The sequence below is a fragment of the Chelmon rostratus genome, chromosome 10 (assembly GCF_017976325.1).
Source record: "Chelmon rostratus isolate fCheRos1 chromosome 10, fCheRos1.pri, whole genome shotgun sequence".
Classification (NCBI taxonomy): domain Eukaryota; kingdom Metazoa; phylum Chordata; class Actinopteri; order Chaetodontiformes; family Chaetodontidae; genus Chelmon; species Chelmon rostratus.
The window spans coordinates 16,553,087-16,566,679 of NC_055667.1; the positions used below are offsets into that span (position 1 = coordinate 16,553,087).

The 13,593-nt window shown below is 41.4% G+C and overlaps 1 protein-coding gene across 2 annotated transcripts; it reads left to right on the plus strand.

Moving 5' to 3' along the window:
• The first annotated feature begins 1,990 nt into the window (after positions 1-1,990).
• Positions 1,991-13,548, plus strand: LOC121612718 (transmembrane prolyl 4-hydroxylase-like). 2 transcript variants are annotated; one of them, XM_041945772.1, is made up of 9 exons: positions 1,991-2,667; positions 3,129-3,210; positions 8,006-8,202; positions 8,364-8,454; positions 9,607-9,769; positions 9,853-10,038; positions 10,514-10,604; positions 10,815-10,938; positions 12,499-13,548. In XM_041945772.1, the coding sequence occupies exons 1-9, from the start codon at positions 2,299-2,301 to the stop codon at positions 12,711-12,713; spliced, it is 1,518 nt and encodes a 505-aa protein (XP_041801706.1). In that variant the 5' UTR covers positions 1,991-2,298; the 3' UTR covers positions 12,714-13,548. The 2 variants fall into 2 exon arrangements, with proteins under 2 accessions (XP_041801706.1, XP_041801707.1); XM_041945773.1 differs by having other exon boundaries at positions 10,541-10,604.
• Positions 13,549-13,593: the final 45 nt, after the last annotated feature.

Below are 13,593 nucleotides of genomic sequence, written 5' to 3' on the forward strand. Positions count from 1 at the left end.
CAGCGCAGATACGTGTAGTAACAAGCATACTCTGCTTTTGATGTAAAATGGCTACTACCTGAATGACTACTGTGGAGGTCTGATGCCAGGTTTCCACATAACGTGCCTGAGATCTTTGTTTGTTTGTTTGTTGTTTTTGAAATAAAATTGAATAAAAGCAAGTGAATACTGTCTTTTCCCCCCGGGAATCACCTGAATCCCGAACAATTACGTCAGAAATCACAGATGACACAGCAAACAAAGTTGATGAGGAGAAGTCTGCCCACTGGCCTTCATCGCCACCGCGTGGTGTGTTTAAAGAACGGCAGCATGTTTTCATTCAGGCCAAATTCATTCACTGGACCAAATCCTGTGAGAACAGTTTCTGCTAGTGCCTGTATGCTGCTATAGAAATACAACACAGTAAAGGAAAGAGCTCTGCAATAATGCAATATCATATCAAATATGCCTTTTGAAGCTTGTAGGCATAGCATAGCTGTTGTAACTCTGCACTGCTTTATTAGATTGCTTCAGTCTACATGCACCATATTTACTCAAATAAGTGCTGAAACTCTTTAACAGTAGGCACAGATGAGTGAATATTCTGTGCAGGTACATAAAAATGACACATAGCGGGTTTTAACAGCTGAAATTGTGATATTTTTTAGATATAATACCGTTTAAAATGTTGGTTGTTTTTTTTAGGTCAAAAGTATTAAAGTATAATTAAGGGATGAACCGGTTTTATGTGTGACCTACACAGCATGTAACACAATTATATAACATCCTATGTGGCTTCGGAGGAAGCTTTCCAATGTAAGAAAAAAATACTGTGATGATTGGGGGTCATTGGGGTTATCTCAGTTTGGGCTCAAGGCTTAAAATGTTTTACAAACTGGGGGTGTAGGGTTGGAGAGAAGAGGACATTTAGGAGGTAGGCACAGTCTAATGAAATGCTGTGGAGTTACATTGTGGAGAATTAGGATCCAGTGTTTTTGGAGTTGGACCCATACTACTGACTAAAAATCAAGATATCTCTGCCTGTGCTACTCTATTTAAAATCTCCCTCTTGTTATTTCCCCAACTTCATAGAAGTGCAGTGCTAAATTGCTGGAGTAAGCTGCCCCAAAGAATATATCCCCCAGAAGTATGTCCTGGTAAAGTGAAGGCTTTGAAACAACAGATGGAAAAATAAAAAGAACAGATAATGTAACTGAGCGATTAGAATAATTAATGCAATGATAAATGGGTGAAAAAAATCAAATCAAATCACAAAAAATGTGTTGGTGACTAGTCAAAAAATTTTGTGGGATTCATATTTATGACTAAAATCCTGTCCGCTGTCACCTCCTCTGCAGTGTAGTGGTGGAAAAGTCAGTCAGTACAATTCTAAGATACGGAATGCCCATATAAGACTATATTAAAATGATTATGCAAACTTGAGAATGAAAATGTAATTCCACAATTGCATACAGATTTTCCATTTATGTATGTGTTATTTGGGTAAAAATGAAAAGCAACAATCCACTTTGCATTGTCATTTACACATACTGATATGGGTGTGATGACCATATTAAAATGAAAATGGAAAAGCTGCCCGACGCATCATCTTCAGAGATTCAACCCCCTCTAAAGTGGACCGTATTCAAATGCAATAAGCGAAAGTTTATTGCATTGACACTTACATGTCAGCACTGCTCTTTTGGTGGAGTGAAGATGAAAATGCAATTTTCTAACAGTCCTAACAAATTCTAGCAAGGTAAAATAATGCTATTGCGGAATTACATTTTCATTGATTTACATTGTTGTACTGGTTCTTTTACTGAAGTAAATGATGTGAGTACTTATTCGTCCTCTTCTATGTGTATTAAAAGGTCAGTCAGTGGTCCACACCATCGACCGTTAGAGGCCGCCATCGGTTTACTGTGACACCAGTAATGGCCGCTCATATGCAGTCGTTAGTTTTTCCGTCTTGTTGTTAGGCAGGTTGTTAGGGGCAGCGCACCAGGCAGTTAGCTAGCACGGGATTAAGGGACTTGAGTTAATGATGACACATTTATTTATTGAAGAAAACGACTGTCGGCATACCTGCTTTTTCGCTTGGAGTCGCCCTGTTTCGCTGGGTAAAAGCAGCAGAAACGACAGGGTCGATTTTTATCGAAACAGCCAGAGGTGTGCAGTGGGGTTTGAGCTAGCTGTTAACTAGGTGTGCTAACACCAAGCGGCCAGCTAGCGTTATCAGGCAGACATTGACAGGAACGTAACCCAGTAAATAGATATCTCAAGCTTTCCATCGCGGTTCGTTCGTTTGTTGCGAAAATGGAAGACGCTCAGGAACAGTTTTTCGAGCAGGAAGAATACGACAATGACGACAAACCGTTATCATCTGCTTTCAGTCCCCCTTTCCGCCCCACTCGACTGCACATCCAGAGAAGTAGTATCTGCTCTCGGGCTTACTTCGTTGTGGTCATGGTCTTCTTCCATGTTTATATTCTGAATGTAATCGGCTTGCTGCTGTACGTGCACTACAACAACGGCCCCGGGGATCTTGCCAGTGGAGACGGGGCCACCTCAGCATCAGTCGGCGACAGTGGAACCCCATTGCCCCATCCTGCTCCAGTTTCAAGGGAGCTGCATGTGGAGGACTACACTCAAAGCTTCAGTCTACCTCGCATTGAGGGGATACGGGTAACGAAACTGAAAAACTGACTTCAGTAAGATGAAGTTTGCCATTTTCACTCCTGTACAATAAAGTGTTTCGAAAATAAAAGTATGGCCACGGATTTATTTAATTATTTTATTTCCCCCCAAAAAATAAAACAAGTCATTTTGTAAAATACTTACAAAATGTCATGATATTAAAAAAAGCTATTCAGTGACTGCCTTATTTCTACCCTTGCTAATAACTTCACATTATTCACAACAAGTTGTAAAGCCACTAATCCCCAGCCAAGTAAATCACAGTTGAATTTTTGGATTGAATCTGTGATTTTGCTGCCTTGCTAAAATGTAATTACATTGCAGCAGTCCTACCTGCAAAATTTTAAATCCTTTAGAGTTTAATGTGACTGAGATCTGCTGTAACAGTGTTCATGCATTTGAACCCAGATGTCTTGATTGTTTTGACAATGTCTCTTGGTTATCTGCAGGTGGGTCATGTTCAGCAGGTGTCCCTCGTGCCGGACAGAACACATGAGATGAAGACCATCAGCCTGAAACCTCTGCTATTTGGTACGTGTGCTGTAGTCTTTTGGTATGTGCTGCTTTTCATGAATGAATGGCATTTCATTTAGAACACATTTATTTTTTCTCAAAGTCATACAAATATAGAGCAGTGATATTTACTTAAAATTCACAGATATGTACATTTTCTATTAATTGTCTGTTATTTCTTTGACTTACACTGAGAGCCAGTGTTGGTTAATTATGAGACTTTTGTGACCCTCTGACTGCATATTATCATCTGATAAACAGAAGTTTGAACAGGATTTGAAAAGATAAGCATAATTTACAGATGTAGGTATTTAGGCAAATTTTAAAGGCTAAGTCTATCCTTTCCCTATGCATAGCTGTTTAATGCTTGTTTCACATCTCAGTTCTTTTAGAATTTTCTAACCTCACACATAATCCTAGCTCCTGCATCTGTGATGTTTCCATTTGCGCGCAGCTGCCATCAGGTTCTTGTCTCGTCTTTGCCAGGCATAAGCCTTATTGACCACCAGGCGTTCCCCTTGCACTGTGCCTGTCACTAGGAAGGTCCCACCCCGTGGGTGTTGGCGCGTCATGTTCCTTACACAGGTGGCATCCCTCGCCAACCACAGTTCAATGCGGGAGCGGATCAGCGCACCGAACAGGGGTCCGTGCTTCAAAACGTCCAGTTTGGCAGCCAGTGCGAACTGAGACAGGCTTACTGGACTATACTTGAGCCGCGTTAGACGTAGTTTCACAACTGGGAAGAAAGCAGATAGACACAAAGCATGACTGGCCTGACAAAGTTAAAAGAAACATATTATCAAGGATAGGACCTGACAGGAGAGAAGAGGTGGAAGAATACTGATACTCACCAAAATCATTCCTGCAAAAGGTCTCAAGCGTATCTTTTAAAGAGGAGGCCTCTTCCAGCTCACAATCCTGACAGCTTGCCTGGGGCACTAAAATAGTCAAACCATTAGTTTAATCATTTGTTGAATTAAGTTGACTCAAGTGTACATGTCTACGTAGTCATTTTCTCACCTCTCCGCCCCCCTGTGTGAACAGTGCTGTTGTTGATCGAGGAGATACACATGAGATGATCGGCAGGATACTGGTCACAGCGTAGAATTTCTGGCCAGGGGTAACCATAACAGCTCATGATTGGTGCACAGCTGTCCCGAACAGATTCGCACAAACTCCTGCAGGGTGATATAAACCTGACAAAGAAGAGGCAGTGAGGGAATGTGGGCAACATTGAATAGATAAGAGATTTGAATCAATACCATAGTGGTCAGGAACAAGCAAGACTGGATTAGAAAACATTTGGTTGCTCGCTTTTTTGTTTCTAAACTGAGAGGTGCCCTTAACTACCATGCTCTTATTTAACTTTGCCATTTCTCTAAAAGCTGATCACCCTATGGGTTGTTTTATACTGATAACTAATATCAAGTGCATTTTTAAGCAAAAACTTGCTTAGAAAGGTTGACAATGTATATTAAGAGAAACATTTTTTGTGTGTAAACTTACCTGTCAAGGCAGATAGGTGCAAAGAGAGAACAGAGGAAGATACGGGCATCAGGGTGGCATTCTCTGGCAAGCAGTGGCAACCAGCTGGCACTTTGTTGTACAGCCTCAGCTGGTGACTCGTGGCCCAGCAGGTTGGGCATCCTCATGGTGTCATAACCGATGTTTTGGCACAAGGCCATGCTCATTGGGATAGGGACACAGCGAGAGGAACTGCGGGGCTCCCACAGTCCACCCTCAGCTATAGAAAGCATTGACCTGAAGCCAGTAGTAGTATCAGGGTCCACCCAAGCCTCACCATCCTCTCCTGCTGCAGCTCCCAGTCTAGAAACACGAGTATCTCTAAATCCAGTTCCAGTGTCCTCACCTTTGTCCTTTACTCCAGATCTAACCTGACTCTCAGCACTTGCTCGTCCTTCCAGCCCTGCCCTTACCCGACCAGGACCAAGCGCTTTTGTGCTGTTAGGCCCAGCAAGCAGAAGGAGAAATAATAGGGAGGCTGAATGGGAGGATTTTCTTGACATAAACTGAGGGCAGAGTACTGCAGTCATCCTGGAACAGAAGTTGCAAAGGAGGAGTAATCCTGAAGTGTGTCTCTTGAGTGAAGGAAGACTCCTCTGTGATAGTGCAGGAGAGGATGGCAGAATAGGTGTATTTATAGTGGGCGGTAATTACATTTGCATAGGAAGGGGTAAGGGGAGGCGTAGAGAACAATAGAGAGAAGGGATGAAGGCACACATTGAAATGTTATTAGAGATCCACTTGCATTTATGAGCAGATTTAAGTGTGTTTGACAGAGCTCAAGATTAGTAAGGTGGACGATTTGGCATTTGGATACTTTTGGCTTTCTGCCATTTCCATCCCCACAGCTTGAACTGAGGAACAGACGTCCCTCATGTCATGAAATTTCATGACCTCTTCCATCATGCATTTTCTTCCAACCTACACCTACCTTGTCCCGCTCTGACCTCTAAGCTTTTTGCACTTCTTTTTTATCCATCCCTGCTGCTAATAGGGAAAGGTTAGATGTTTTTATGAATACTTAACACTTATTATTCAATAAAATAGTGGCTCTCCTCAGTGCGAGGTCATTGCAGAGCTATAACCCTTCAAGAGAAGATCATCTGCATGTAACAGAAACTATTTTGATAATTGATCAGTTTTTTGCAGAAAAATGCCCCAAATTCAGTGGTTGCATCTTCTCTGATGTGAGGATTCGCTGTTTTATATTGTCCTACATCATAGAAAACTCGGTATTTGGGGGTTTCTCAGTGTTGGTCATACAAAACAAGACATTTAATGGCATTACCTTGGTTGTTGGGACATTGTGACGGGAATTTTCCGGAGTTTTTATTGATCAGATGCTAAATTGATTTATCAAGAAAATAATCAGATTGATCAATACTGAAAATAATCAGCTGTTGCAGCTCTAGTACACACTGCTTGTGTGTGAACACGTGTCGGACACAAACAAAATTGGTGTGGTCCTGCTGCGTAGCCATGGCCTGATTCCTGTTCAGACAAGCAGGTCATTTCCTTTCCGGGGGAGAAAGAGACAGTAGTGGGAGGGAGAAGAGGAAGGCGCAGTCCCCCTTCATTCATATCAGTTATCCAGATTAATGAGGCTTGACTGGACAATAGGAATTAACCAAGTGGGTACAGTGTAAAAGACATGGGTGACAAACAAGGTCTCTACTGTACAGGCAGCCAACCTGCCGGAAGCCTTTTATTAAGAGGGGAAATGACTGACAGATATTAATGGATTGAAAAGAAGAAAAGAACAGGAGGGAACTATGAAACAGTAATTTGTGGCTTCTCACTTAGATCTGAATACGTTCAATAAAAATGTATGTATTAGAATAAACACAATAGACTTTTTACTGATGTAACAAATTTTCTAGGAAACCCAGGTGGACTTACAGAAAGCAGTGTTAGGGACAGAACTCATTTTCGAGACCAAAATGGAAAAAAGACTTTGAAAATTGTTTTGATGTGGGTGGCAAACATTACTCAAAAGTCTAGTAGGTGTAAGTGATTCTTTCACTGCTTTGCATTAATTAATATTAGCAATTACGTCTCCTAGAAGCCCACACCGTTCCCACCCTCCTCTTGGACAAGTCTAGTGTCATCGCTCATTAAACCTACCCTTGGGATAGGCTATACCACAAGTGGCTCACTGGGGAGTGACAGAGGGGAATAGCTTGTATTAATTATATACACAGTCTATGTATTGTGTCACTAAAGAGTTCCTGTGCTTTAACACCTATTAAAACATGCAAGATTGTTAATTAGCCCAATGATATGTGCTGTTATTCCAAAGTTAAGAGGCTTTTCACAGCTAATTGTAATATGGTATAAAGACACTATATTTAAGTCTTTATGCCTGTAGTGTAGGTTATTCTAACATATACATAAAGTTAGCATCTTCATAATTTTATTTATGAACACAGATAAAACAACGTGCTGAAAACAATTGTTACAAGTCCGTGTTTCAGTGATAAAGTGCTTCAATGCAATGTGAAAGACATCCTTATCATTCTAATTAGCATAGACTGATCAAACTATCTCAAAATTGCCCTCACACTGAAAGGTTTTGTTAGGCAATCTAAAGTAATCCATTTAGTCTGACAGATCAAGTCAACACAGTCAACAGAGATCTTCTAATCCTTTTAAAAGTTAACCACTCACTCACCATCAGAGTACACTGGAGATCCATTTGACATGTTTGGGTGCAGAAGTTGTGAGTGGGAGTTTTCAGCCTTGCTGTTTTATTAATTAGTGGCTTCACTGCCACCTATCATCCTGTGTAATCTTCTCTTGTGATTAAGTGAATTGTTATTTACTACATCTGTGAACAAACCCAGAATGTCAGCCATACTTTGCATGTTTTTGATTAGCATTGCCTAATCAATCCACTCTCTTTGATAGATTGTATATCCTTGATGCTTACTCTAATCTTTGGTAGACTGAGGGTCTGCCCGTATTATAATAGTATGAATTTTTAATTTCTATAATTCTATATTTGGTTACATCACATGGCAGTCAATTTGGGCTTTTCAGATATGCTGACCAAGATTTATTTCCAGCTCGCTCGGAGAAAAAATAGACTCTATAGACTCTATATAATTTGGAAAAACTAATTTCCATGTACGGTACACACTCAGGAACAGGTAACTACAGTTGTGGGTGAGTATGTGCAATGAACATGTCCCCATTTTAGATTAGGGTCTTTGAAAGGTATTAACATACATCTAGCCACGAGGCTGCAATGTGTATTAACATTTGCCACACTTTCTCCTCTTCCTGTCAGAGATCCCTGGCTTCCTGTCAGAGGAGGAGTGCCGTGTGGTGGTGCAGCTGGCTCAGCTCAAGGGTCTGATGGAGAGCCAGACAACAGCACCCAGCCAGGGACAAGAGGAGTCAAACCAGCCTCTACTTTCTCTCAGCACAGAGGAGGTCTTCAGTCTGTTGGACCTAAACCAGGACGGGCTGCTTCAGAAGAAGGAGGTAACAAGAGAGAATTGTCTTGTATCCATATGCCTGTAGAGCTGGAGGAGGAAAATAGATTTCCAGAAAAATCCATTCCAAGTAATGAAACATTAGACGAACTGTCAGAACATGTTATGGTTTTTGTTGACACATGAAAAGCATTGTGGTCTCTCCTCCAGATTGTAAGTCACTCACGCTCTCAAGATGGAACTTGGTTGAACCCAGACAATTTACGGCAGATTCTCGCTGGTCTGGAAGCCTGCCCAACAGGTTGGTGCCCTGTGGTTTGTGTGTGTGTGCCCAAGTGTGTGTCAGTACATTTGTAACTGATTCCATACAGAATGCAGCACAGAGTTTAGTTTTGGGTCACATGCAATGCAAATTTGAATGACTTTTTAAAGAATGACTTTGTGAGACACCAGTAGAAAATGAATATGACTTAAAATGGAATTCTAAATAATGATTGCGACACGGATATGCAAAAGCGTAAGAAAAGTGACAGAAACGATCAAGGATGCAGTCTTCATACAGAGACTGGCGCTGTTGCTCTCTTGTAACAGCTAGTTGGAGTTGTTTCCAAAATAACTTTATAGGACTCTAATTCAGTTTCATTGATCCTTACATTTTTTAAGTTAAGCCGAACATGTTAGATTCAAATGTATAAATAATAAATATGCTGCACTTAATTCCTTCTTTTGTGTGTGTGTGTGTGTGTGTGTGTGAGTGTTTCAGCTGTGGTTGTGTACTGGTAAGTGTAAGTGGCTGACGGGTGGCTCTGATTGCGTGCGAATCTTTGTGAGTGGCAAGGCCGGAAGAGGGGTGACACCGTTTTGACCTGATGCCATTGTGCCAGGCGTTGTACACATCCCAGTCCGGATGTGCCTCGTCCTATCTCATTAAAAACTGATTATTCTCCAACCCTTTTCTTAATTTTCCCCCGGATACCCTGTACCCCCTCCCCCCCCCCATTCCCTCCTCTGCACTCTTTCGTTAAACCTCCTCCCCCACAGCCACCTCTTCTCTGGCACCCCAGAGCTATTGTTGCGGCTGGGGTGCGGTCTCCCAGGGGAACTGATGTGGGCCAGACATTCATTCAGCTGAGAGTAACAGCATACGGTTTGACAAAGAGAGAAGGAATGGAGGAAACAGAGAAGGGAGGCTGTTATAGCCTACTGTTCACGACATTGTCCAGTAATTCGAGATTAAATGAAACTGAACTGGAATCATGATACTGCATAACTGAAAGACTGGTTTACTAATTTTTTCAGAGCGCCATTCATATCTATAGTAACAAGGCTGTATTTTATCTGTACTTATATGTCCCATGCCTCAACTATATGTAGCAATAAAAGTAGCCTACTAAAGGATTTTGTGTGTGCGTGCGTGCGTGCGTGCGTGCGCACATGTGTGTTTTCCTGGCAGGGATGCTAAACTTGGAGGACTTCAGGCGTGTTTATGATGTGTCCCAGCGGCCAGGACAAAAGCGAAGCGGGAAGCTCCAGCATCAGTTCAAACAGAGAAGCAAACATACGTGGCTATACCAAGGCCTGGGATCCCACCATGTGCTGCACACACTCAAGAACAGGTAACAACACTCTTACACTAGCAGCCCGCACACTCTTGATTTAGAATACGCTTGTATTTTCCTCTCTTGTGTCTTTTTCTCAGAGTGACCAGCCTGACACGTCTGCCCTCTGCATTGGTTGAGCTGAGTGAGCCGCTGCAGGTGATTCGCTATGAGCAGGGAGACTTCAGTAATGCACACCATGACAGCAGCCCCTCTCATTCAGAGACTACCTGCACACACACACGACTGGCAGGAAACACATCTGTTCTAACGGAGGTCTCTTGCAGGTTGGTATGATATGTGTGTCCTATTTAGTTTTGTATCCAGATGCTTTGATAGTTTAGTAGTTATGTAATGTCACAGACGACCTCAATTGTCTCCAAATGATCTTAGCTTTTTATCTGACTAGTCTGACTGATTACATACATTTATAATACAAAATACAGTTTGTAGATATGTATTTATCTCGGTTTAGTTATTTGTAGATGTGTCCAGGTTTTGGTATAATGGCTGAATAACCTGTAGTTTATATAAACATACCAGAGATCTTTTTAAAACATATTTTTATAGTGAGGTGTTTCATGGTCAGTGTTAGGCTTTAATTTCTTTGTTTTCCCACCTGTTTCCCAAAATGAATACTTTTAAAATATAATTTTAAACGCTGGTCCCTAAAACCAAATAATGTCTTTTTTGGAAATGAGGAGACATTTTTTCACAATTTCACTATCTGTGTTTGTTTCTTCCTTTCTTGTTTCATACCAGGTATCTTACCATGTTATTCTACCTCAGCTCTGTAGAGGAAGGTGGTGAGACGACCTTTCCAGTGGCAGACAACCGTACCTATGAAGAGCAAGTGAGTGTGCTTTCACAGCCCACAGTCATGCACCAGCAAAGCCTCTTTTCATTTTTTGCCTCTGTGAAATGATGATAACTGCACATGACCTGAATGCTGCTGATAACACGCAGACTGTGCTGAACCATGACAAGGAATCTGATACCATTGATACACAGTGTGCCAAAATAAACAATTAGACACAAGCCGTTTACAGTGTATGTGTCCTAGGCACTCGTCCAGGATGGAGTTGATTTGACCGACACCCAGGAGACATGTGGCAGAGGGAACCTGAGAATGAAACCTACTGCTGGGACAGCTCTCCTCTGGTACAACCATCTGTCTGATGGTAGAGGTAAGAACAGGAAGCTTTAAACCGGGCTCAGACTACAGGGGGTTTCAGAAGATTTAGCCTAGACTCACCCCTTCCAACAGTCAGATAAGAAATCTGGTCCCAGATTAATTGGTAATGTGAGGGGTTTACAGATCCATTCTTAAACCTCCTGAACTGCTTGCAGACTCATTGGGGCTGCCCTGATACTTTCAAACAAGTTGATGTAGAGTTAAAATCTGAATGATTGTGTCGGTACTTTTGATTGGGACCACAACAGCCAATGAGACAGACAAGCCTACAAGATGGAAACAGTGATGCTGATGGTGTCGCCAGACAGCAGTTAACATTCTAGCCCTTGAGGCTAACTTTAGCTAGCGTACTCCTGTTGAAATATATTCAAACTGACAGTTGAAATCTCACCTCCAGTTCTCGCTGAAGATAACCCATGCTAACCATGTCTCCACAACAATTTAGTCCTTTAGCCTTTTGCTTTTGTTTTTTCTCATAGCCAAGTGTTACTGCAGCAAGTTGTTGCACCACAGCAGCCTCCATTTTGTTTACATCTGCTTCCCCGTGATGCAATCCAATGAAGCATGTGACGTGATAATTGTAGTAGTATTCCGTAGTGCGCGATGCATCATTATTTTCAAATGTTGCCATGTATCTATGTTTGAGATTAGAGAGAAGAACATCTATGAAGCTTCTCCTTATGCAATTAGATTTCAAAATAAGTAGGGATTTTAAAACTCCTGTAGTCTGAGCCCAGTTCAGCTGTATCATTTGCACACATCATCAGCAGCACCCCAGTATGTGGATGTGGGTCCCTCTATTGTAAGAGGCAATGTGCGTCATACCCGATGTCACTAGACTTCAGACTGGAGTCCAAGATACTCTGTGGATTGTCATCCTACAGAGGTGAAACATGTCACATTTGAGTTCTGTTCTCCATTTTGATCCCAAAATGTGCCACCCCACATACACGATGTAAACAAGCATCTCTTTCAGAAATTTTTTCTTTGTTTAAAAAAATGTTGGCCAGTATCAGCTGATAGGCAGACGACAGTCTCAGAGCCTGTGGGGGAAACAAAATATTTCAGTAGAAGCTTTTCTTTTTTTTCTGCCTTTTACTGTCTTTCTCCATGTCTTCTGTCCTCTCAATTTTCATTTCTCTCTCCACACTGTTTTTTTTTTTTTCTGTAACTCATCTCATTCGATCTGTTCTTGGACTGAAATGATTATCAGGGAGAGCGGACCAGCTTTATACGAACCTGGGTGATTAACTTATTGAAGTAGTTAATAGAGCAACAGCACACAACAGCTATACCATTAAATGTAAAAAAACAGCCATGTTATCATCACAGCAGTACCAATATCTGACTCGATAGCCTAACGATAACATTTTGGATTCATCATAACAAAGACAAACCTTGGTTTTGCACAGAAACATCCTGCTGAATATTAACATAGCTTAAGCTAGATGTCCCTTTTTGTCCTTGAATCATCCATTGTTGTCTCTAAAAGTTAATTAGGGCTTGTTGTTGACATTTATCTGAATTTAATTTATCTTCTCCCCTGCCTTAGGTTGGATGGGTGAGCTAGATGAGTATTCCCTGCACGGCGACTGTCCAGTCAGGCGTGGGGTGAAGTGGGTGGCCAATAGCTGGGTAAATGTGGACCCAGATCACCAGCAGCAGGCCCGCTACCAGAGACTAGTTGCTCAAAGGCATCGAGTCAAGTCAGGCATGGAGGAGCATTACCAACCTCTCTCACACAGCAACCTCCACCAGGATCTATAGCCGGGCCTTTCTAATAACAAGACAAATGAACCGTAATTTTAAAAGTGAGTGAGTCTTGCATCTATGAAGCCTGGCGTGACAAACTTTTCCACTATGTCAGATGCTGTAGTCAAAATGAAAATTGCACAAAAAAACATCACAGATATCTTCTCCTTTCAGTAAATCTGTCATTATATTGTTTTCCTCTCCATTCATTTTAATACATAGATCACAAATACATGTGAATTAAATAGAGTGAATGCCATCCTCTAGCGCCTTACAGAAAATACCACTTATTCCTAATAGCAGATATATATGGATACTGTCACATGAGTTGGAAAAGATGCAACCATGTCTGAAAGATAAACCTGCTTGTCTGCCTTCCATTTGGGTTTGCTATACATCTGCCCCTGTTGCAGGTCAGTGTTTATTGTAGAATTGAAGCCTTTTGTTACAAGCCATATCATAATATTCATCTGTGAATGTGTTCCCAAGGGATGTTTTTGTGAGACCATTTGTATCTGTTCTCTTTTTGTTTCCAGAGTTTATCATGAATTGTTACTTAATAAGGGGTTTGCCACACCTACTGCAAATGCAGGACTGTTCTTGACCGGACAAAATGATTGCTTATCACGCTGGCTGTGGGAGGCCAGTCCTTCAGGTGTAATTTAAACTCAAGTCTTTGATATTCCAAGTTTTGTGTTTCTTATCCTCACAACTCAAAAATATTTAATTCAGAGTATTTATTTGAGTGTTATTTATTACCAATATGATTTAAGTTAAAGGAATGCATATTTATTACAGCTTGATGTTGCACTGAATCTGTTGCTGTATTTTATTGTATTTGTCCTATGTTACGAAATATATAAAGCAATGTTTTATTAGTGGCGTTGTGAGTGTG

Excerpts from the sequence above, each read along its gene's own strand:
- LOC121612718 (XM_041945772.1), top strand. The coding sequence starts at position 2,299 with ATGGAAGACGCTCAGGAACAGTTTTTCGAGCAGGAAGAATACGACAAT. Across the intron at positions 2,668-3,128 it reads CTCGCATTGAGGGGATACGG|GTGGGTCATGTTCAGCAGGT; the intron begins GTAACGAAACTG and ends GGTTATCTGCAG. Across the intron at positions 10,605-10,814 it reads ACCGTACCTATGAAGAGCAA|GCACTCGTCCAGGATGGAGT; the intron begins GTGAGTGTGCTT and ends TATGTGTCCTAG.